Here is a 22,778-nt window from a genome sequence, read left to right on the forward strand (position 1 = left end):
TACCACTTGTTTAGAGAATAGACTACTTTGTCACTTGCTGTATTCTGTCCTTTTGTAGATCAAATTATGATACATGTATGAAACCTCTCTAGAAGCCAATTTGGTAACAGACCTTCTGAAAAAGCTTTTGGTGGTGTAACTAGGGAGAATGAGAGCCCTTGAACAGAGCGAAAGCTGTAGTTTTTAGACTTTGGACATATTCTTGCTTTCCTGTGACTTATCCCTGCCTTTTAAAGAAAAATCTAAACTTGAAAATAAAATCTGAATGAATTATAAAGAGTTTTATTTCCAGTATTACAGTGAGCACACAAATGGAAGAGAAGAACCAACATTATAAAAAACTAAATTTTATTAAATTCAAGGGATGAATTTTAGATTGTGCCACACATTCAGACAAAAAAAACATATTGAACCATTATCTAAATTGAAAAAACACGACCTGTGCCTTTCCTGTGAATTGTACCATAATGTAAACATTATGTAAACATATTAATCAGCCCTCTCTTCTGATGGGCCCTTGATTTAATGCAAAAAGGCCAAGTTGCCATGACTACTATACGTTGGGTGTTCCTCAATCACTCTGAAGCATGCTTATCAACCACATTGAAGCATAAATCAAAAACTTTGTCTTCACCCTGAGGGTACAGTACGTCTTGTGCATTTGCCAGTGTCATCACAGATGCTTCTACGGAATCATCTTAAAAGTGACTTTTGCATTTAACTTTCTGTCTATAGTTCAGCTTCACAAATAAGATGAGCACCATCCTGAGGTGAGTTTCAGTCAGACTTTGAGACTGGAGTGGACTTATTGTTTCAGTCAGACCTTGAGACTGGAGTGGACTTATTGTTTCAGTCAGACTGAGACTGGAGTGGACTTATTGTTTCAGTCTGACTTTGAGACTGGAGTGGACTTATTGTTTCAGTCTGACTTTGAGACTGGAGTGGACTTATTGTTTCAGTCAGACTTTGAGACTGGAGTGGACTTATTGTTTCAGTCTGACTTTGAGACTGGAGTGGACTTATTGTTTCAGTCAGACTGAGACTGGAGTGGACTTATTGTTTCAGTCAGACTTTGAGACTGGAGTGGACTTATTGTTTCAGTCTGACTTTGAGACTGGAGTGGACTTATTGTTTCAGTCTGACTTTGAGACTGGAGTGGACTTGTTGTTTCAGTCTGACTTTGAGACTGGAGTGGACTTATTGTTTCAGTCAGACTTTGAGACTGGAGTGGACTTGTTGTTTCAGTCAGACTGAGACTGGAGTGGACTTATTGTTTCAGTCAGTCTTTGAGACTGGAGTGGACTTATTGTTTCAGTCAGACTGAGACTGGAGTGGACTTATTGTCAGACTTTGAGAATGGAGTGGACTTATTGTTTCAGTCAGACAGACTGGAGTGGACTTATTGTTAGGCTTTAATATATTTACAAGTCACTTAACCTCATAAATATCTGCAACTGTGTATGAGTAAATAAAGCAAAGGACTTTGACATCAGATCATGTCAATCCAGTGACGGGGAGATTGTAACCAGAAGGGTCATAACAGAGAGACACGTCATCACAACAGTAGGGTCTCATCACACAGACCCGGTCATCACACAGACCCGGTCATCACACAACACCGTGACGAACAGGAAGCTGTGCATTTAAAACCTACATGTCAGGAGTTCTGCCTGAGCCTTTATTGATCCACATAATCATTCAACCGAGGAACAATCAACATAAAAAAAAATATCTGTGTCATCTGTGTTGGTTGTGTTCAATGTCTAGCGAATTGTCTTCACAGGACTCTTGAAGCTAGAGGCAGCCTGGAGCTGGAGTTGATACGCCATGGGGTGGATCTTGAAACCATATAACCTGTCAAATAAATATAATTAATAATTATAATAATTAAAGAAATCCACAGATAAGAGATCAGGAAAGAAAAAGGAGCTTGCCAGCCGCTCAAATCTGTAATAAATATTGATCGGCTCATTTGTAGAATTAAGTAAGGCACACCTTGGAACAAACTGGTTGGCAGGTCGTTTTGACCGGTACTCTGGGTGCACCATGAAGAGCATGTGGGGGAAGCCTGTCCCAAAGTAGGCCCCGTCGGTGTGGTGGTGCCTGGAGGACTTGGGGGTGTACACATCCATGCACTTTGGACAGTACAGCTTCACCATGGCCTCTCCTGGGATGTCCGACAGCCCTGCGACGGTGAACCACAGTCAACCAATCAGCGGAGAGGACAGAGAGAGCACTGAATACAATAGGTCAAAACTAATAAGTAAAAACGTGTTCATAATCGACAGGGTGTTTTTGACAAATACTCACTCTGTTTGCAGTGCACTTACCAATAGGAAGCATGGGTTGATTCTCACAATATACTCTCGGACAATAGCCGAAGTCCCCTTGCTGATACTTCTCCAACTGGGAAGGGAGAACCATTTCAGTAAATCAAATGCAAAAGGGTTATGGGCATAGAGGTAGGGGGCGGAGCAAAGATGAGAAGGGTTACCATCTGGGCGATGCCTCTGTTTGTGAGGATGTAGCGTGCGTGGATGAGCCCGTAGAGCATCTCTGCTGCCTGCTCTATCAAGTCACTCTGGTTGGGGTTGTCCTCCAGTTCCTCATCTGGGAATGAGACATGGCAGTGTGAGCTTTCTAACAATACACAAAGCCCTGCACTAGGCCAACATGACCAAGTCAAATACAGGGCTGTTTTTTTGCTACGTGTGAGAGCTTTTGAGAAACAGGAGTTAAAACTCTTGCTTCTTAAACCAGGCAACATCAGCGCATTACTAGGCTTACTGATGACCTCACCTGGTTCCAGGTCTAGGATCATGTCGAGAGCCTGGCGATAGTGGGGCACCTGTTCATTCAGTCCTGTCAGATTAAACTTGTCCTGAATGTAGTCCTCGTCAACCTGAAACAGAAGCAAGGGCACATGAAGCCGGTTTGTTTCATGACCTGTGCAGCAGCAACACACCTGGTGTCTAGTCGCCTCTCGTTCACTACAGTAGGCTGATTATTGCATAACAACTTAAAAGGATCAAGTGTGTGCTGCCAATTAAGAGTAAATGGGTTAATAATAGAATTGATGTGTGGGGTGTGCACACACCGAGTTGAACTATGAGGTTGACAAGCCTAAGGTCACAAGCTATGTGATATACAATATACTAATATACAAACTGTGATTGCAGTAAGATCTATAGAAAGTAACCTGCGTATACGACAGGCTGACAGAGCCTGGTTCACACTGTAATTCACCCACAGCTGTTAATGTAACTTCAAGGAACATTCAGAGGAAGCTGATGGAAAGGGACAGACATCGACATAAAACCAGTGAGAGTATGTGGTCAGCCAACAGCTTTGGTACTAACAGCAGACCACCAGCAGGAGAGTGGGATGGCTCAACACCGACCTCACAAAAGAACTCGTTCCCCCTCAGTCCACAGAACCAGGAGATCCAGGACACCTCCTCTGAGCTGCTCATCCTCCTGTTGGGAACCATGCCAGAATGCGCATGCGCAGCTGCTTGTTCACGGTTCATTTAACCCTTTCAATACGACCACGTCACCGGCAACATTTTAAAAATATCTAACAAATATTTAATAATTTTTTATTTTTTTTTATCTAAAAAATCCCTCACTCCAACACTTGCTGAAAGCTGAGAAACTGCGCTTTCTAGTATTATAGGGAAAATCCACTTAATATTCGAAATGTTACTGTACTTTCAGGGTTAAAAGGGTTAAACAATTGCACAAGTAATATTTTGTGGCTGACAGCAATCGTGTGAGCAACAAGGTCTGATCGGGTAGGACTGAAACTGTCGGTCGTGCCATGTGAGGGGTGACCGACATTAATATCGTCTTTAAAATCTCACAGCGTGTATTCCCCGGCTTACGCCATTGTTCTCATTTCCTAAGATAACCAGCTAGCTAATTAAACTGTCTTCAAATTCACAATGCCAGCTACCTTGCAGCTACCTAGCTAGTAAAGTTACCAAGCTGAAGTAGGTGGCTGGATAGTTTACAGAAAAGTGATTATGGAAAAGCACCACATGCAGTTGAAGTAAACATTTTAATGTGAGAATGTTCGCTAACTCGTTATTTAACGTTATTTAACGTAACTAGTGGTAACTCTAACGTTATTTAACGTTATTGAACGTAGCACTAGCCACTAATGTTAGCTAGCTATCCATTAGCTAGCTGGCGAGCATGAGTAAGCTAACACGGCTAGACACAACCTTACCAACCAAAAGTACTGTAAGTTGCAATGAGTAAGTTAGTACTAGCTCAATAAAATAACTAACCATGGCTAACTTACCCTCTCTTTGTTTGTACTACCGACCTGCTGCTGGTGTAAACAGAGCCTTCTTCCGGTCAAGAAAAAAACATTACTGTGATAATTCTTCTTCTTCTTCCTTGGGTTGTATGGCGGATCGCAAACAGCTTAAAGGTGCATACCGCCACCTACTGTACAAGAGTGTGCATCATCATGTCATCATCCTAGTGCACACAGACTACAGTCTGCCCCACAACCGTGTGTCACCCAAGAAAGTAAATAGAGCCTTCCTGCAGATTCCTACCCCCTCCCCCTCCGTGCCCAGTAAACCCCTCAAAGTCCATTCCCGACCTGCTTCTCTGACCTTATCCCGGAGTCTCTCTCTCTCTACTCCATAGTTGGGACAGTGCAACAGAACATGTTCAGTATTTTCCGCAGCTCCACAGTGCCCACATATATCACTCCCCCTTTTCCCCAGTACAAACAAGGTGCCGTTCAGTCCCGTGTGATCAAACCTGAGTCTAGCCATGACAATTTCCTCCCTCCGGGTCTGTGCAGTGTAGTTCTTCACCATAACTGACTTCTGCACCCTGTGATACCCCCTCCCCTTCTGGTCTTCATCCCACCTCTTCTGCCAGAACTCAAATCCCTTCCTCCTAATCACCGCTTTCCCCTCTCCCTTCCCGAGCGGAACAGGCACCGAGATGACCTTAGCCAGCGCACCTTTCGCCAGTCGGTCTGCAGTCTCATTCCCTGTCACCCCCTCATGTGCCGGAACCCAACAAAACTGCACGTCTATCCCACCCCTGTGAAGCCTAAACAAACTGTGATACAATTCAATAAGTAGATCCTCCCTGACGGACTGGGTGGACTGTATACTGTCCAGCACTGATTTGGAGTCCGTGCACACCACCACTCTATCAGGTCTGACCTCCTCCACCCACTGCAACCCAAGGATGACCGCCACCATTTCAGCCGTGTACACAGATAACATATCAGACAGCCGCTTGGAAAGACCCACTTCGAACCCCGGGACATACACACCAACCCCCACTCTATCCAGTTCATCCTTTGACCCGTCAGTGTAGATCTACTGTGATAATTTCCGGTCTGCACTTGTTTTGTAGGCCTTTTTTCTGTAAGTTATTTTCCTTCTTACCATTGAAATAATTTTTGGTGTATTTTCTGATTGGGTTTCGTCTTTGTTTTATTTTATTTGTATTGTGTATCTTGTAAAACATCGGCAAAATACACTTTGGTATCAGATTGACTTCCTGTCTCAATTAATCTCATACCTGTCATAAAATGAAAAAAGAAAAAAAAGCCAGCCAGCCAGGCCCTATCATTTTTCCAAAAACTGCTTAATCTTTATTCAGGAACATGCTGCTTTAGTGATAAGATTCAACCCACTTTATACTTGACAAGCAAACACGGCTGCTGGCACAAACAAACAATGATATACTGCAACTTTAGGCTACACGATAGACCTTGTGTTCTTTTTATACAATTCACTGGTATACATTTGAACAGGATGTATGTTTCATGCAATTAGGGCAGATCTGCAAATGTCTTGCGACCAGGTGGTCCACTCTCCTGGGACTCCGGCTGTTTGGCCATGCCCTCGTACATCAAAATCCTTAAAAAGAGAAAAAAAAAAAAGTCATCACCACTGGCATATAGGCGTATGGATCATGGAAATTAAATACTGTGACCTTTAAAGTAAGCATTTCAATGGACGTTTAAGAAAAACTGCTATTTTAATATTATCAATAGTCATCATTAAATCTTAAAACTTACAGTCTCAGTATTGCGTTCCTCTTTCCCAGCATCATATTCAGGAAGTCCGTGTAGCAGAAAGTGTCTCTCGTACTGCCACAGACCACCTCTGACATCATCTTTTTAAGTTCGAGGTGCGTCTTGGCCACCCCTAGCTTCTCCAGCATACGCTTCAGCGCCATCATGTCTGACAGGAAGGGAGAGAGAGAGAGAGAGGGTGAGGAAGAGAGAGTGAGGGAGAGAGAGGTGAGAGAGAGAGAGAGGAGTTCAAAGATCTGCCATGCCTGAGCTTTGTGACTTTGAATTTTGTCCAGTAACACAAAGGTAGGCCAACTGTAGATATATTCAATATTACCAATTTCTCCTTGGTCATTGAGATCAAACTCCATGTACTGATCTGTGAAAAAATACAGACATTACAGTCAAACTACTGATTTGACAAGATGGCTGATTAGTTTATTGATATCAATAAACAATAGTATTCTCACTTTTAAACAATTCTAGCTTAGAGCCAAGGTCCTCCTCTTCTGCATACTTGGGATCGGAGAGGAATGCCTTCAGGATAGTGTCAAATGAAATATCAGAATGAGATTCTATAATAACAGTTTTCTGTGATCCTTCAGTGTTTTCCATACAGGAATCAATGCTGATATAATTAATTCACACTATATGATAATGTATTCAAATTGTATTTTTGTGTCACATGCGAAAGAACACATATAGACCACTTAGCAGACCTCATTGATTGAGTTGAGTTTTTCCTCCTGCCGGGACTTGAGTAAACCATATGCTTTTCCTCCTGAAAAAAAAAGAAAAAGACAAATCACATGTTCTCATTTCCTTTTCTGGGGACCTACTGAAACACAAAAAGAACTAACAAAAGCAATGCCTATGCAGTACAGGATTTGGGAAAGGTAGATTATTTGTTGAGAACTGTGCTGTAAAGTATTCTGTACAAATATTAGATTAGATAAAGATAATCAGGGGGAGGACAGACAGACAGACAGACAGACAGACAGACAGACAGACAGACAGACAGACAGACAGACAGACAGACAGACAAGACTTTGTTTACCTTGAGAAGCCTTGGCCATTTCTCTCTTCCAATTTTTGGTAGGTAAGAGAATCAGTAGTTAAAAGTTACAGCAGTAAGAATGCGACTGGAGACTTTTGTCATGAAAACTGAAAGTGTAAAGTAGTCGTTCTGTATATGGTGATAGAGCAGGAAGTGTGGAGATCTAAACTTAGATTGTGGTCATTTGTGAACTACTTCCCATTTCACATTTGTGTCACAGAATGTTAAAAGAAAAATCTGTTGAAATGCTTTAATTTATCTTCGTTTAAATGAAAGGAACTCATGTTTCCTCTGCACCACAAATATCACATATCAATTCATAAGTAATGAATTGGCAAAACATGATGATATTATAAATAACATGAGGGCTATTAAATGATCGATTAAATCAAATTAAATGTCCTATACATTTTATTGTTATAACTTTTACTTATTGATCTTAAAGGGCCACTCCAAGATTTGACTTTCTTTGTCAATCATTTAGACTTCTGCTGATTCACCAAAACCCACTTAACAGTTCTTGAGATATTTCATGTTACATTTTGTTGAAGGAAACAGACTGTGTAACAGAACAATAGAATACAATAGAATAGAACAGATAGAATGGAAGAGAAAGTTTCATTTGCCATAAGCAGTACCGGTACTGTACAGGAACATTGGAATTCTTGTTATTTCTTGTCCATACAGTAACTTATCAGCACTAGTCAGTTCCTCATTCCAGTCCTAGCAGTCTATCAATTTGATCCTCATATACAGAACATATCCCATCATACCATGGGAGACTGTATCCTGCCTAGTTTAATATATCCATCTGCCTATAGGCCTGTGTGCTTCAGGGGATCAGGGAGGAACTGACCAACGTCACATCTCAGAAGTGAAAAGTGAAAAAAATACATTGACACAGAGAGTCTGGAGTTACTTTCAGGTAAGAGGATCCTGTTTACCATTTCCTCATCATATTTCACTGTGTAACTTGGGAACCTGTTGAACGGTTGATTTAATTTCAGTAAACTTGGTAGAAGTTCTCTCTACTCTACCAAGCTTCTTGGGACCTGGGTTCTCTTCCCTGCCTCCTTGATGTAGCATCACGTACTTAGCACTAGGTGGTACTATAGTCATACAGAATATGTAATGTATAATGTATATACAGTATATACTGTAGTATAGTGCACATATTGTACAACACCCAGGTTTTAAGGATTAACATTAAATAAATTATTACTCCTACTGTAGGTTGATTCATTTAGAATCTATGACATTTGTGTGAAATTGAGAAGTGGGAGTAGGAGGAGTTCTAACTGTAAGCTAAGTGAGAGTCCTTCTATCAGAAGACAACATACACGTATAATGGCACATTTACGGTCGTATGGGTTATCAATATTAGTGCTGCTGATGACCATAGAATGTATGGGTGAGTATTGATATTCTGCTGTCTAAATAACATAAAAAGTTACTTTGTAGGCCTATGTACAATATGATTGGTTTTCTGCTCTCTTCTCTAAAATCTTCCTCTTTCTTGCATGAAGACGGGGAGTCCCAGGAGATCACACGAGGGGAGACAGCAGATCTCCCCTGTCTCATCCTGACCCAGACCCATTCCGACCAAAAGAGTTGCCAAAGAGTCAGATGGATGAAATACACAACAGGTACTCCACCTACTGTCATTAGTATGTGGCCAAAGCCCTCCAAGCCCCCAGCTGTTAAACGGACGGCCTTTGATAGTAGAACAGGAACTCTGTCTGTGACGGGAGTGGAGAAATCTGATGAGGGCTCCTACAGCTGCGAGGTCTGTGAAGGATGGGACTGTGATGTGGGCGAAAACATCACTCTGAAAGTGAGAGGTAAAACACTACAATCATTACGGTATTCACACATTTTTATGCATAACATATTTACAAGTTCATCACGACTCTGTCCTTCTAAAGATTGCAAAGTCATCGAAAGCGTGAAGGCCGCATCCAAAACAACAGCCACCTTGCCTTGTCAATTCTACAATACAAGGGGAAACCCCCATGTCTCCTGGATAGTGGTTAAAGGCAAAGATGACTCAAAACTGTTACTTGAGCACCCTTCCAAACACAACGTCAACCCCAGCCCATCCCTGGGAGGAAGAGTGAGGTTTGGGAACATCACAGCGGGAGATGCATCATTAGTCATATCCTCGGTGGAGAATGCTGACGGTCATTGGTACAGATGCACCGTCTCGGAAGGGCGATGCTCTGAAGTTAGACTAGAAGTGGGCGGTGAGTGTTTGAACGCAAACTCTTATTCAGCAACCATGCATGCTTGCATAAAGGCCGTTGTAGTGACTACATTATAGGTTCGTGTTCCCCTCTCTCTAGGTTGTCTAGTGGGTGGGAACTGGGATCTGGCGCGAGGTGCCAGGGGGACTATTATTGCTGTTGCAACTTCTTGTTCTCAACACATGTTTTGGATTAAACAGTTGATGTTACGTTACCTACGTCTTTCCTTTTTCCTCCGGCACTACACTGGTGACCCCGACGTGTGTTTTTGTTAACATTATTGTGTACAAAAAACAAGCGACTGAACAGTCTGCGAAATGGCCGGCCGAGGAAGACGTTCAAGCCAACGGCAGCAATCGCCATCCCCCGTCAGAGTGACGCATGGTGCGCGCGCTCCCACTCTAAAGCTTCCAGAGTTCTGGGACGCAACTCCTACTGCATGGTTTGCTATTGTAGAGGCTCATTTCAACAAAAGCAACATTGATGATGACGACGACAGGTACAACCAGGCTGTGGCAATGTTGGGCAGCTCCACTGCGGCTCGAGTGGTGGGGTTTTTGTCTGCCCCCCCGACGACGAACAAATATGAGCGCCTCAAGGCCCTACTCCTCGACACATTTGAACTGTCCACTGCTGAGAGGGTCCGTCGCCTATTTGACATGTCGGGCTTGGGAGACGAGAGGCCCTCTGCGCGTATGGAGAGGATGCTCAACCTGCTCGGTACGGAAGACCCCATGATCCTTTTCACAGAGCTGTTCATGCGCACACTGCCTGCTCCAGTCAGGATGGCGCTAGCTAATACCACCATCGTAGGACCCCGCGCCCTAGCCAGGGAGGCGGACCGGTTTGTCTTGGCCATGCCTCAACGGTCCACTGAACTGCTCGCTCCCGTGGCTGCCCCACCACCGGATCGTCGCAGGAGGATGAAGGACGACGCCAGACCCTCCGGCCAGCAGGGTAACGCCGCGGGCCATTGCTTTTACCATGCCACATTTGGCGCCAAGGCCAGGCGTTGTCGCTCACCTTGCACCTTCGGACCGCCGGGAAACGGCGGAGCCAGCGCTCGGTAGTGGCCCTGAGCGCTGGCGCCACCAACAGGCTGCTCTTCATACACGACACCGTCTCCGATCGTAAGTTCCTTTGCGACACTGGCGCACAGTGGAGCATCATTCAGGCAGGGGGATCGGACGTGGCAAAGGGGGAGCACGGTCCTAAATTGGCGGGCGCAGACGGCACGCCTATCCGTACCTACGGCATCAGGGCGGCGGACGTGTGCTTTGAAGGCCAACGCTTTACGTGGGACTTTGTCGTCGCAGCTGTCACGTTTCCCCTCCTGGGCGTAGACTTTCTGTGCGCCCACAACCTGTTAGTTGATGCGGGGAACAGGCGCCTGGTCAACTCACAGACTTTCGCTTCCTTCGCCTGTACTCAGGGGGAGGCGGTCTACAGCGGGCTGTCCAACACGCTCGCCGAAAGCGACCAGTACCTTCGGCTGCTCGCCGAATTCCCCGACCTCGCTAAGCCCACCTTCTCTGCGCCCACGGTGAAACACGGTGTGGAGCATCACATTGAAACTACTGGACCTCCCCTCCACGCCAGGGCCAGACGCCTCAACCCGGAGAAGCTGGCTGTCGCCAGGGCGGAGTTTGCACACATGGAGCAGATTGGCATCGTTAGGCTCTCAAACAGCCCCTGGGCATCTCCCCTGCACATCGTCCCCAAGCCGGATGGCGGGTGGCGCCCATGTGGGGATTACCGCCGCCTCAACGACGCATCAAAGCCGGACCGCTACCCCGTCCCCCATATCCAGGACTTTTCTGCGCACCTGGCGGGCAAGCACTTCTTCTCCAAGGTGGACCTGGTACGGGGCTATCATCAGGTGCCGGTGCACCCCGAGGACGTCCCGAAGACTGCCGTCGTCACGCCTTTTGGACTATTCGAGTTCCTGCGGATGCCGTTCGGCCTGAAGAACGCGGCGCAGACCTTCCAACGCCTCATGCACTCGGTGCTCCAGGACCTGCCTTTCCTGTTCGTCTACCTGGATGACATCCTTGTCGCGAGCACCACAGAGGAGGAGCACCTGTCCCACCTCCGGACCCTTTTCACACGGCTCAGTCAACACGGGCTGATTGTCAACCCAGCAAAGTGTGTCTTCGGACAGGATGCTATCGACTTTCTCGGGCACCGGGTCTCTGCGGAGGGTGTGACCCCCCTCCCCTCGAAGGTGGAAGCGGTGCTTGCCTTCCCGCGCCCCCAGACAGTCAGCGAGCTCAAGGGGTTCATCGGGATGGTGACCTTCTACTTTCGCTTCATCCGCCAGGCCGCCCACGTCCTGCACCCGCTGTATGACGCCCAGAAGGGCAAGACTCTGAAGCAACAGATCGACTGGACAGCAGAGCGTGTTAAGGCCTTTCAGGACACAAAGGCTGCCCTGGCCCGCGCTGCCATGTTGGCCCACCCCTTGCCCTCGGCACCCACTGCTCTCACCACGGACGCCTCTGACTTTGCTGTGGGAGCGGTGTACGAGCAGTGGGTTGGAGATGCCTGGCAGCCCCTCGCTTTCTTTAGCCGCCAGCTGTCCCCCAGGGAGCGCAGGTACAGCACCTTCGACCGGGAGCTCCTCGGGCTGTGGCTTGCCGTCAGACACTTCAGGTTTTTACTGGAGGGCCGCGAGTTTACTGCCTTTGTGGACCACAAGCCGATCACACACGCCATGTCCAAGGCAACGGAGCCGTGGTCCGACCGCCAGCAGCGTCAGCTCTCCTACATTTCCGAATTCACCACGGACATCCGGCACGTGGCTGGGAAGTCCAACGTGGTCGCAGATTGTCTCTCCAGGGCGGTGGTCGGAGCGGTCCAACTGGACTTGGACTATACCCACATGGCTGCGGATCAGGCCGCCGACCCCTCCGTCCAAGCTCTCATGTCGTCGGACACGGGGCTGCGCCTGGAGGAGGTACTCTTCGGTGATGCAGGGGCCACGCTCCTGTGCGACGTCTCCACGGGTCAGCCACGGCCGGTGGTCCCCGCCAACTGGAGACGCCCCGTCTTCGAGGCAGTGCACAGCTTATCTCACCCCGGTAGGAAACCGTCCTCACGGCTGGTGTCAGAGAAGTTCGTCTGGCAAGGGCTCAAGAGGGATGTGAGGGCCTGGGTCGACACTTGCACTGCCTGCCAACGTGCCAAAGTGCATCACCATGTCAAGGCCCCCCTGGAACAGTTCTCTGTGCCGGAGCGGAGGTTCGACCACGTCAACGTGGACCTGGTAGGTCCCCTCCCCCCCTCGCACGGTTACACCTACCTCTTTACCATGGTGGACAGGACGACTCGCTGGGCGGAGGCTGTCCCGCTCTCCTCAACGACAGCCCCCGATCTGGCCCGGGCGTTCATCGCGGTGTGGGTCTCCCGCTATGGCACCCCTGCTGATCTCTCCTCTGACCGTGGCCCGCAGTTTACTTCAGACCTGTGGGCAGCGGTGGCAGAGAATCTGGGGGTCAAGCTCCACCGTACTACCGCCTACCACCCGCAGGCCAACGGACTGGTTGAGCGCTTTCATCGCTCCATGAAGGCCGCCCTTCGAGCCAGCCTCACGGACAGCAACTGGCTCGACAAACTGCCGTGGGTCATGCTTGGGCTCAGGACGGCGCCTAAGGAGGACCTCCAGTCATCTTCAGCCGAGCTAGTTTTCGGACAGCCACTGCAGGTTCCTGGTGACTTCATCCCCAAGTCCACGGAGCCCTGGTCCGCCTCCGCTCAGCGTGCCTCCCTGCTGGACAGCGCCAGGGCCTTCGCCCCGGTCCCGACTACACAGCATGGCGTCCCTGCTTCACGGGTGCCCCCAGAGCTGCACTCGGCGGGTTACGTTTTCATCCGCCACGACGGCCACAGGGCTCCACTACGACCTCCCTATGACGGGCCCTTCCGTGTCATCAAGGCGGGTGCCAAGAACTTCATGGTGGACATGGGAGGTAAGCCTGAGTGTGTGTCTGTTGATCGCCTCAAACCGGCCCACTTGGACCTTGAGCTGCCCCCGGACTTGGCCCTGCCACCGCGCAGGGGCCGCCCTCCTGTCCTACCCCCCCTGCCGCGCTGTGGCCGTCCCCCCCTCCGACCTCCGGTCGTCGCTTCCCCCCGCACCACCCAACAAGAGGTTGTGGCGGACGATGTCGCGCCTCCTCCCGCACCTCCTGACTTTACCTATAGTCGTAGGGGCCGGGCCATACGCCCTCCTCGCCATGAGGATTTTGAGTATTGAGGTGAACACTGGGGGGGCTGGTGTAGTGACTACATTATAGGTTCGTGTTCCCCTCTCTCTAGGTTGTCTAGTGGGTGGGAACTGGGATCTGGCGCGAGGTGCCAGGGGGACTATTATTGCTGTTGCAACTTCTTGTTCTCAACACATGTTTTGGATTAAACAGTTGATGTTACGTTACCTACGTCTTTCCTTTTTCCTCCGGCACTACACCGTAATTATAACGCTGTGTTATTTGTCATGCTCTTCCATTTACAATTAGACAAAGAAGAAGAGCTAACAGCCTCGACTATCACAACGGAGTCAGAGAAGGTGACAGTGGTCCAAGGTGATTTAATTTGTGTATATGAAGTATGTGAACAGGTTGCTTTGCCAGGTCTTAAAGTCCAGGTTAACCCAGTTCAAATTTTTGTTATGAGCTTCACACACTACAGGAAAACATGTCATTAACCACCCAGCCAAATCTGAGTGATTAAAAATGTCGCTAAGTATATAAAATAAGGCTTCAAAATCGGTTAAAAATCAGCAGCATTCTCTGGTCTGAGACTGGGGGCGTGTCTGCTGAAGGCACCGAAGCCACACCCAATTGCGTGGGGGAGGGGGTGTGGAGGGAAGAACCTGTCAAATAGTACCGTTCTCTGGTCTGCATAGTCACACTGGCACGCCGTCTCTTTTGTGGTAGGAAGGCACAGCTTTGTGAAAACAGAGAGGAGTTGAAATTACACTTGTCTAATGAGTCAAACGCACAGATGCTTCCTCCTAACCTACCTTCTGACAAACAACACAGGTAAAACTGTAGCTACTCTATACCAACGCGCCAGTGTTACTGCCCTTAGATGCAAAATACAAAAACAGGCAACGAGGAATGTATGAGTCTGTCCCTATTTTCTCACTGCCACCTCCGGACCCATTCCTATCCCTCCCAGGCGATCCTGTCGTCCCTTGGGATCAATGGAAAAAGTTGTTTAAAATGTACCTTTTAGTCACTGGCTTGAACAGCGCTGATAGCGCGAAGAAGCGTACACTACCGGAGTTGATAATCGGGACAGACTCATCCACTCTCGTTGGCAATGTTATGTGTGAGAATAACGAGCACTCGGCTTCAACTTTCCCTCTCATATCCAACAGAACTGGAATGTTCAGCCAGTAGCCGCCGAGCACCGCTTCACTGGGAGAGGGTGCGTCTTTCTCCAGCTGCAGCTGGTCTAACCACCCCCCTCGCTCCCGCCACCCGGTCTCCCGCTGGAGAAATATTGTTACCATTACCGGTGAACCAATACGCATATCAGGTGCCACAAATATGGCAGGCAGTTTCTGTATAGTTAACGCTTATAGTCATAATATATCATCCGTAACGTTATTTGGTGGGTGGTCGCCTGGTCGGTGCTGCTAGCTATGTTAGCTAGACTAAGGTTATATACACACTCCCATTTGCAACAAGCTATAGCTAATGTTAGCTATAATTCCTCCTAAGATTACATATAATTAATCATAGCTGACATTACCACATAAATGTCAAGACACATTTTGTAGATTAACTTAGCAGTGTATTTTCCTATTGCTTACGTTACCTAGCTAACGTTATAACGTTAATTAGCTATAAGCACACAAGGCAGCGGTGTCGGCACCAAAGGTTGATGCGACAGGAGGAGAATGGAGGCCGGGGAGGGAGATGGTTGACAGGAGGAGAATGGAGGCCGGGGAGGGAGATGGTTGACAGGAGGAGAATGGAGGCCGGGGAGGGAGATGGTTGACAGGAGGAGAATGGAGGCCGGGGAGGGAGATGGTTGGCTCCGCCGAATTCACCAGGACCAGTCGTGAGTCCGTGAAACCCAAAAGCCTCATATTATAATTGCAGAAGCTTTCGGGAGTGAAATGTTTGCTGCAGAGGCGGGCGCTAGCGGTGACAGACTCCTCTGTAACACCATGGCTCTTCAAAAATGCTAACCCATTTGCTTCTCATTTCAGCTTTACTCGGGAGTGAAAGAAGGAGACCTTATCATCCCATTCCTGCTGGCATCCAGGAAGGATGCATTTTCGTTTAGTTTTATGCATAGGCATTGCTAACTAAGAAAAACTAGCTAATTCTAGACTGTTGGTTAAAACTAGCTAATTCTAGACTCAAGATTGAGCAGAACCGAAGATTCAAATCCGTTCTAGCTTTATATAGTGTTAGGGCGGGGATATGCTAAGAACACCGCTCTACGTCATCCGGTACCGTTTTAAGCCCGCCCAGAAAATCCAGAAATCAAAACTGGTCAAAAACACAAAACTGGTCTAACTTCACAATTCAGTACTACACATGGTTCATCCCATTTTTACATGTTATCAGCAATGCATCACTAACACATAGAATGTGTTTTCAAGCAAATCTCTGATTTTGGTTAACTGGGACTTTAACTTGAAAAATGTCAAACAGGGGAATACTTTTATCTATCAGATTACAGATATACAATGGATTTAACTGTCAGTCCAATTAAATGGCCTTATAAATAATTGTCAACGAACATCTTTTCTTCAGCCACTACACCCAGTAAGAGTGAGGAGGGTTTCCACACAGAGGGGAGCAGTGGGGTCGTAACTGTGGTGGTGTCAAGTGTTACTGGGATTGCTGCAGTAACACTTCTTGTGGGACTTTACCTCAGATACAGGACCCATAGATACACAGGTACTGTAGAACTGGAAACAATGTAGATTCAAATTACACCATTTACTCTGGAATGTGGTAATACAATGCAAAATGTTCTACTGTACCAAACAGATTCTGTCAACTCTGGGGGTCATCCAGGTGTCTCAACACAGCCGGACCCTGTCTATAGTGTTATAGAATGTGAAACCTCAGGTGAGCTCCCAGGCCATAACCATACCAAAATAGCTTGTCCACCTTACAGGTATACTTGAAGTGGTATGTTTTCATCTGTTTTCTTACAGAAAGGATTGTTTCTCTGTACGGTATGTAGCCGAGCAGGTTGACCAAGAAAAGGACCCACACACCTGTGAGTTATTTCACAATCAATTACCAACAAAATTACACATTTGTTCCGTTTTCATTTTATTTGATCATTCCATCAGTCGTCTAACTAATTTCCAATGATCTTGTCTATTGCAGTTCTGTACGAGTGAAAAGGATGATCTCCTAAGATTGCATGTACACATCTGCTATTCTATCTCATGGTTACAGTACAAATATAGTATTTGCTTTTAGCAATATAATCCTTAGGTGGTCTAATACACACAAATATAATGTGTAGAGTGTAGATTTTTCTAGGACAGAAGAAGCAGAAGATATTGACAAATTGCTTGAGTGATGTTTCAATGTGAAGTTGTTGCTTTTATTGACTTTTAGAGTGAGTCAGCTCATAAAGCTCATTCCTTTGCAAAAATATTTTTTGACTAATGCCTACAGCAGTTGCCAAAAATGTGATTACCATAACTCTGGTGAGTTAATTTCATACAGTATAATGCATTCTTTTTTGTAATTGAAATGAATCATTCTGCTCTCAATCCTGTACAAATTAAATTACATTTCTACAAAGAGAAGTCATTATGTTCTGATTCATCTTGCTGCTCAGAAAGTACTGTAGTTACATTTGTTTGAGATGTGAAAGTCCAGGGAGTACTACACCAGGACATTATGTGACATGGTCAGACTAATAACCTATATGATTAAATACAATGGCTATTGTCTATAGGATATGACACTGTGTATTCAATTCACAGCTTTAAAAGATCATAGAAACTGTCATTTGTACTGGCCACTCCTCTTCTGGGGAGATCTGATCGCTGTGAAACTTCATGACCCAGTTCTTGAATATCTTCATAGACATGATTTTGCTGAGGGGATATATTAAATCACGTTAAGGTCACAAAAATAATACCAAATGTTAGTTTAGCTGATTATGTAGCAGATTCATATACTTCAAAATGATTAGCCCCAAACTGACTAAAGACATAACGTGTGTAGACATGTACAAAGTTACATTTCACATCTTTACTGTAAATGAGCACACTTTTTACCATTCCAACGTTTTCTGGTGCCTCTTCTACAAGAGAAGGAGAAACATAGCATCAATCTAGCGGATTGAAGGGTTGCCTTTTCATTTCATTTCATTTTTCATCTGAAAATGCTGGATGTCATCAACTGTTTAATGAAACGTTTTTGCTTGTTTTCCACAGTTCCAGAAAGCATTTAGAGAAGTGACAAAACCACAACCTTGCACACATACCAAGCCAACATACCTGTATCTCCATTCCTCTTCCTTTGAAACCAGTAGATTCCCCCTGCTACCGCACACAGCAGTAGGACCAAGAGAGGGGCCAACCATGCAACTGTAGGCACTGCATGGCCTGCAACACAGGCACACCAATAGATCATCTTTTACAATATTGACATATTTACAGTTAAGCACACAGATCAGCGTCATGTCTAGGGGGTGTACTTGTATATTAAGCTTCCTCACACTACAGAAACAGGAGATAGGTTCCTGCCCTATGGGCCACTAGGCCCGAGAAACATTGGTCCTCAAAAAGGATTACTTACACAGCTCCACAGAAGCCAAGAGCACGTTCAAGTCTATATCTAAATACTCTTACTTTGAAAGGTCCAGGTTTTCATAGCCATCCTAACCCCCTCTCTGGACACAGTGCAGATTGCCATCTCATTGCTGGGGGGGTCTGGGAGGAACAGTCTGGAGACCAGAGTGTTGTTGGCCACTGTTGGACACTGTTGCCATCCGTCTTGGTTACCGTAAGTCCAAGTTAAGTTGAAGTATTTTTCACAGAGACCCTCACATATAAGCAAACAGGTCAAGGTGAGATTTTTCCTATGTGGGGAAGCATACTCTGCAGTTACTGTGAAGACAAAATGAGACAGGATGTTGTTGTTTTTCAAAAGATACTTCCTGTACATAAAATGTTTGTCTTACCGCTCACAATCTATTAATCATTCAGTGACAACAATCCATCTGCTCTCACCCTCTAGAGTGTGTAGTTTAATTTTGTTGATGGATATTAAAGTAGACCCCTTCTGTAGTGAACAGCTGTAATACCCAGGATGCCGTGGGCTCACATTGTTGATGACCAAGGAGAAGTCTGTGTTCATATGAAAGCCTGGTTCACCCTGAGGTCCAGCTGTGACTCCCCCTGAGTAAGACAGACTGACCAGGAGTCTTTCACCCAGACTCCACGATACTCTGCCTCCCTCACCAAGAGAGGATTTGCTGTCACAGCCAAGTGACACTGACTCACCCACCACAGCAAACACTTCCTCTATACCATCTGATAAGAGGTAGGACACACACACACAGAAAACAATTATATTATTAAACTGTTTGGACTCCACTCCAAAAGAATTGTGGTATAACATTATTTCATCTAGCATAACAATTTTGAATGCATCTGAGTAGCCTACTTGGAATTGTCGTGGTAGTGCTGATGTTGGTTTTCACACCGTTACTATCAGTAAGTTGACACCTCCATTTCCTGTGATGGTCTGTCATTTTGGTGTTAATAAACAATTTAGAGAAGCAGGCATTCACTGATTCAGTGTGAAATCGATCTCCCTTTATCTCTTTATTGTCTTCATTTAGCCACTTGATCTGTATCCCACTGTGGCCACAAGTGCTAAGGCCTCTGTAATTATTGAGGTAACAATGGAGCTCAAGAATGGAGATCTTCTTTGGTTTTATAGGTGAAGTAACTAAATAAAAGAAAGAACAAATAAATAGTGACAACATTAATCTATTAACAATAGTCAATGATTGAAAATGTAGACTAATTGATTAAAAATAAGAATTAGTTTACAAGAAGCAAGAGAAAACAGCAAGAAAACATACTGGTGAGAAGCTCGAGTGAGACATTTGAATTGGTTGCTCCATTTTCACAAGTGTAAAGTAGTGCATCCTTTATGTCAAGGTGGTGAAACTGTAGGGAACAGTCCTGTCCCACCCTCAGTCGACTCTCTCTCTCTGTGTTTGTAACCAGGCCTGATTGGACCAGGAGGGTGTATTTTCCATGCTGCCCCTCTCTCATCCCCCAAGAGCAAGATTCAATGGAGGACAAGCCACATGGTAAAGAAACTTCACCTCCAATTGAAGAGAAAATTGTAATTTGCCCTTATTGAGAGAAAGTGTTACAGAGTAGGTTATCTTTAAACCGCCATTGAATTGATCCTTGTTTCAAGGAAAATACTGTTGCATGTTAATAATGCTAATATGAATTATTGTTAATAATAATAATAATAATAATAATCATAATAATAATAACAGTAATAATTATAATAATAATAATATTTACCAACTGACTGAATGCCAAGTATTGGATATAAAATCATGCAGAGACACAGCCGTGAAAAGAAATCCATCTCTCTCTTCTGTTGGCTTTTTAATTCTCTCTATTCTGGTGAGCTGTATTGCAGTGTGTTCATTTTCGGGAAATGACAATGATCTCATTGAGATGAACTTCCGCATGAAGAAAAAAATAGCACCCAGGCTTTTAGTCATAATTGCACAATAGGTAACTCTTCTTTCCTCTTCTGTTTTCTACACCACAAACAGGCATTTATATATGTTGACGTATAGGTTAATACGATCGTAATACATGGTCTCTGTAAAAATGTCTGACTGGTTCTGACTAGTTGATTGGCAGGCTTTTGTTGAAAACTCAACTCAACTCAACTCAACCACTTCACCTGGGGACCTGAAACAATGATATGCCTCTAGGCCTGCCCATTTTAGATTGAGGATTGAGCACACACACCAGTACAGGAAGTACTTTGAGAAACAGCCATAGGCCCTCTCACTGCAGGATATTGTAGGTAAATGGTCTTGGCAGGATGCGCTAGCTGTGAGGGGTAAACACAGACACAGTCTGTAAACACAGACTCCACAGGGGAATATTCCTGTATGACTTCATGGATATGTCTCTTTTGCATCTAATTTACAGGAATATTTAATGTAATGTATCCAGGGTGTATCCACTAAACAGTATACATAAAACATTATACATAACAATTGTACTATGAGATGCTAGGTCTGGCCCGTAGGTGGGGTCCCAGCAGGATACTGTGGGAAAATGGCCCTTTGTATGAGAGAAGTGTTAGAGGGAAACAATAACTCCACATGGGTTTTATCGTGCCTCACCCGATGGTCTTGTCTACTCTGTATCTGATTTATTTACATTTAAATGAGTTAGCCTACATTACACAAACTTACTTCACTGGCCTAATTGCAGTAGTAGAATGGTCCAATTGAACTTAACCTCTGAGTTGTGAATAGTTGCACAGAGCCATTGGTTAATGTGAAAATTAGTGACTAATTTGTTCTGTCCTTAATTTTTTATTACAGGCTGTTTAATATATTGGTCCATGGTCACTGCTCAAACATGACCGACGCAGAGTTGGATGAAAGAATCATTGACCTGGTACGAGGAAACTATGAACTTGCGTGCACGTCTTTTTGGAGAGGGCTTTGTTGTCCAAAGGAGACGTGTTTGACAAAGTCTGCTTAGGACCAACCCAGAAGGGGCTCTTAGAGCTATGTCTCATAGACTGCACAGGCGTACCTACAGAGTGGCTGGGCCAAACTCCTTGTGCCATCTGGATGGAAACCACAAGCTCATCAGGTCATTAACTATACCCTATGTGTAATAAAAATGCTGTACATATGTAATCTATTTAAAGGGGTAGTTAGCTATTTTGGACATTGGGCCTATTTGCAGATGATATTTCATAAATCTGAAAAGTAGAGATGATCCTTTCACTGATTGCGTCAGTCTTGAGTGAGTGGCAGCTTCTGATCAGGCGGGCCCTGCTAGAATGGAAGTACATGGGGCTGCATCTGACTTAACACGGCATTTTCTATCGTCTTAATCTTTTTCCAAAAAATATGTAACAACTGCAGTGCTGTTGCATAAAAGCAATAACACATTTGAGGGCTTACGACCGCAGCACTGCCGTGCCAATAACCACGCACTCCCTCTCGTGTGTTATTGCTTACGTAAACTACTGAGGGTGAGGCTGCACACAAACCACCGATACACACCGCCAACTAGTCACTGTCACTAAAATGAGCTTTGTATGTGTTGTGTGTATGTGTATGCCTCTAGATCAGGCAGGGTGTAGTGACCCTGCGCTGTGTCCTGGAGTGGGCCTGGGACAAGCTGGTCCACATCAAGGAAGAGCTGTTTTATATGTTCTGTCTTCATCTCCCCTCTCACACATGCCTCTTTATCTCTTTGATAATATTTTAGAAAAATTATTCACTCTGTGTTTTTTATAATATGTAACTTAGTACTTTGTGTACTAGCAGTAATTCAATAAATACAGCTGTTAATTTGATCTGAGACTGATTTCTTGTAACATCTTAATGGTTTAATTTACTACATTATGATATAGTCAAGAGATCTGGTGTGTGCTAATGGCCAGATTGGACCAGAGACATCGCCAGCCTGGAGGAAAGAGATAACCTTATCCAGTCCGCCACCAGGTTCTACCTGGAGGGGAGATTGCAGGAGGACCTTTTCTGATTAAATCCCCCCAAATTGTTCAAATCTTTGACACTGCTTTATTAAGATTAATTGATAAAATAAACCTCACCTCAACTTCAACACACAAACCTTGTTAGTAGTATTTTTTTTAGCATTACATAGCTCAATTCATCATAACTTGTGGTCAGAAACATTACACATAACCTACGCCTCAACTTTAACATATTTTACACACTAATAGAACCCTGCCCAGGAGGAGGAAGGCTGGAAGGTAAAAGAAAAAAAGGCATTTCAAACTATGTTGTGCCAAAGAGAGGAGATTGTAAGATGCCACTCTCCATGTACTCTCTCCACACTTCATACGAGGTGTGGATAGGCAGTCTCGGTGTTATAATACAGGTGTTGGCCTCTGGGAAGATGCGCTTTGGCTCCGCCCCCTCAACATGCAGGAACTCCAAGTGTGGCTCCACTGGGAAGCACAGACGCGGTACTGCTGAAGCCCCCGATGCGAAGACTAACACTGTTTCCAGTGTTAGAGGATATGATTCCTTTTCTGAAATCAGCCTGGTGACGGCGAAACAAATCAAGGCGAATTATGACCCATTTGGCGTTCCATAGACAGAGGATGGAAGCAGGCGTCATATTGTTGCTTTGGCAACAGTGCATAGGTAGTTTTATTACGTAA

General features: G+C 45.4%; 2 protein-coding genes across 4 annotated transcripts; both read right to left on the reverse strand.

The window, feature by feature from the left end:
* Window positions 1-933: 933 nt before the first annotated feature.
* On the reverse strand, window positions 934-4,358 carry LOC311311952 (casein kinase II subunit beta-like). 3 transcript variants are annotated; one of them, XM_084441776.1, is made up of 7 exons: window positions 4,306-4,358; window positions 3,200-3,476; window positions 2,800-2,902; window positions 2,495-2,610; window positions 2,331-2,406; window positions 1,996-2,185; window positions 934-1,854 (listed from the first exon to the last, which is right to left on the reverse strand). In XM_084441776.1, the coding sequence occupies exons 2-7, from the start codon at window positions 3,275-3,277 to the stop codon at window positions 1,764-1,766; spliced, it is 654 nt and encodes a 217-aa protein (XP_084297902.1). In that variant the 5' UTR covers window positions 3,278-3,476; window positions 4,306-4,358; the 3' UTR covers window positions 934-1,763. The 3 variants fall into 3 exon arrangements, with proteins under 3 accessions (XP_084297902.1, XP_084297901.1, XP_084297903.1); XM_084441777.1 differs by having other exon boundaries at window positions 936-1,854; window positions 3,401-3,476; window positions 4,306-4,355; XM_084441775.1 differs by lacking the exon at window positions 4,306-4,358 and having other exon boundaries at window positions 935-1,854; window positions 3,401-4,286.
* A 1,330-nt stretch (window positions 4,359-5,688) lies between these two features.
* LOC311311932 (allograft inflammatory factor 1-like) lies at window positions 5,689-7,195 on the reverse strand. The gene is made up of 6 exons (XM_084441750.1): window positions 7,115-7,195; window positions 6,777-6,838; window positions 6,528-6,594; window positions 6,395-6,436; window positions 6,061-6,226; window positions 5,689-5,899 (listed from the first exon to the last, which is right to left on the reverse strand). Exons 1-6 carry the CDS (start codon window positions 7,131-7,133, stop codon window positions 5,812-5,814), a joined length of 444 nt encoding a protein of 147 aa, XP_084297876.1. The 5' UTR covers window positions 7,134-7,195; the 3' UTR covers window positions 5,689-5,811.
* Window positions 7,196-22,778: the final 15,583 nt, after the last annotated feature.

Source organism: Borostomias antarcticus (genome assembly GCF_949987555.1).
Source record: "Borostomias antarcticus genome assembly, chromosome: 8".
NCBI lineage: Eukaryota > Metazoa > Chordata > Actinopteri > Stomiiformes > Stomiidae > Borostomias > Borostomias antarcticus.

What these genes read in the sequence shown, in the direction of transcription:
- LOC311311952 (XM_084441775.1), bottom strand. Translation starts at nt 3,529, where the DNA reads ATGAACCGTGAACAAGCAGCTGCGCATGCGCATTCTGGCATGGTTCCC. An exon ending in ACAGAGGCATCGCCCAGATG is followed by an intron (nt 2,407 to 2,494) that starts GTAACCCTTCTC and finishes CTCCCTTCCCAG; the next exon opens with TTGGAGAAGTATCAGCAAGG. An exon ending in TCAACCCATGCTTCCTATTG is followed by an intron (nt 2,186 to 2,330) that starts GTAAGTGCACTG and finishes TCACCGTCGCAG; the next exon opens with GGCTGTCGGACATCCCAGGA.
- LOC311311932 (XM_084441750.1), bottom strand. An exon ending in TAAGCTAGAATTGTTTAAAA is followed by an intron (nt 6,437 to 6,527) that starts GTGAGAATACTA and finishes ATTTTTTCACAG; the next exon opens with ATCAGTACATGGAGTTTGAT. An exon ending in AGGAACGCAATACTGAGACT is followed by an intron (nt 5,900 to 6,060) that starts GTAAGTTTTAAG and finishes TCTCTTTTTAAG; the next exon opens with GATTTTGATGTACGAGGGCA.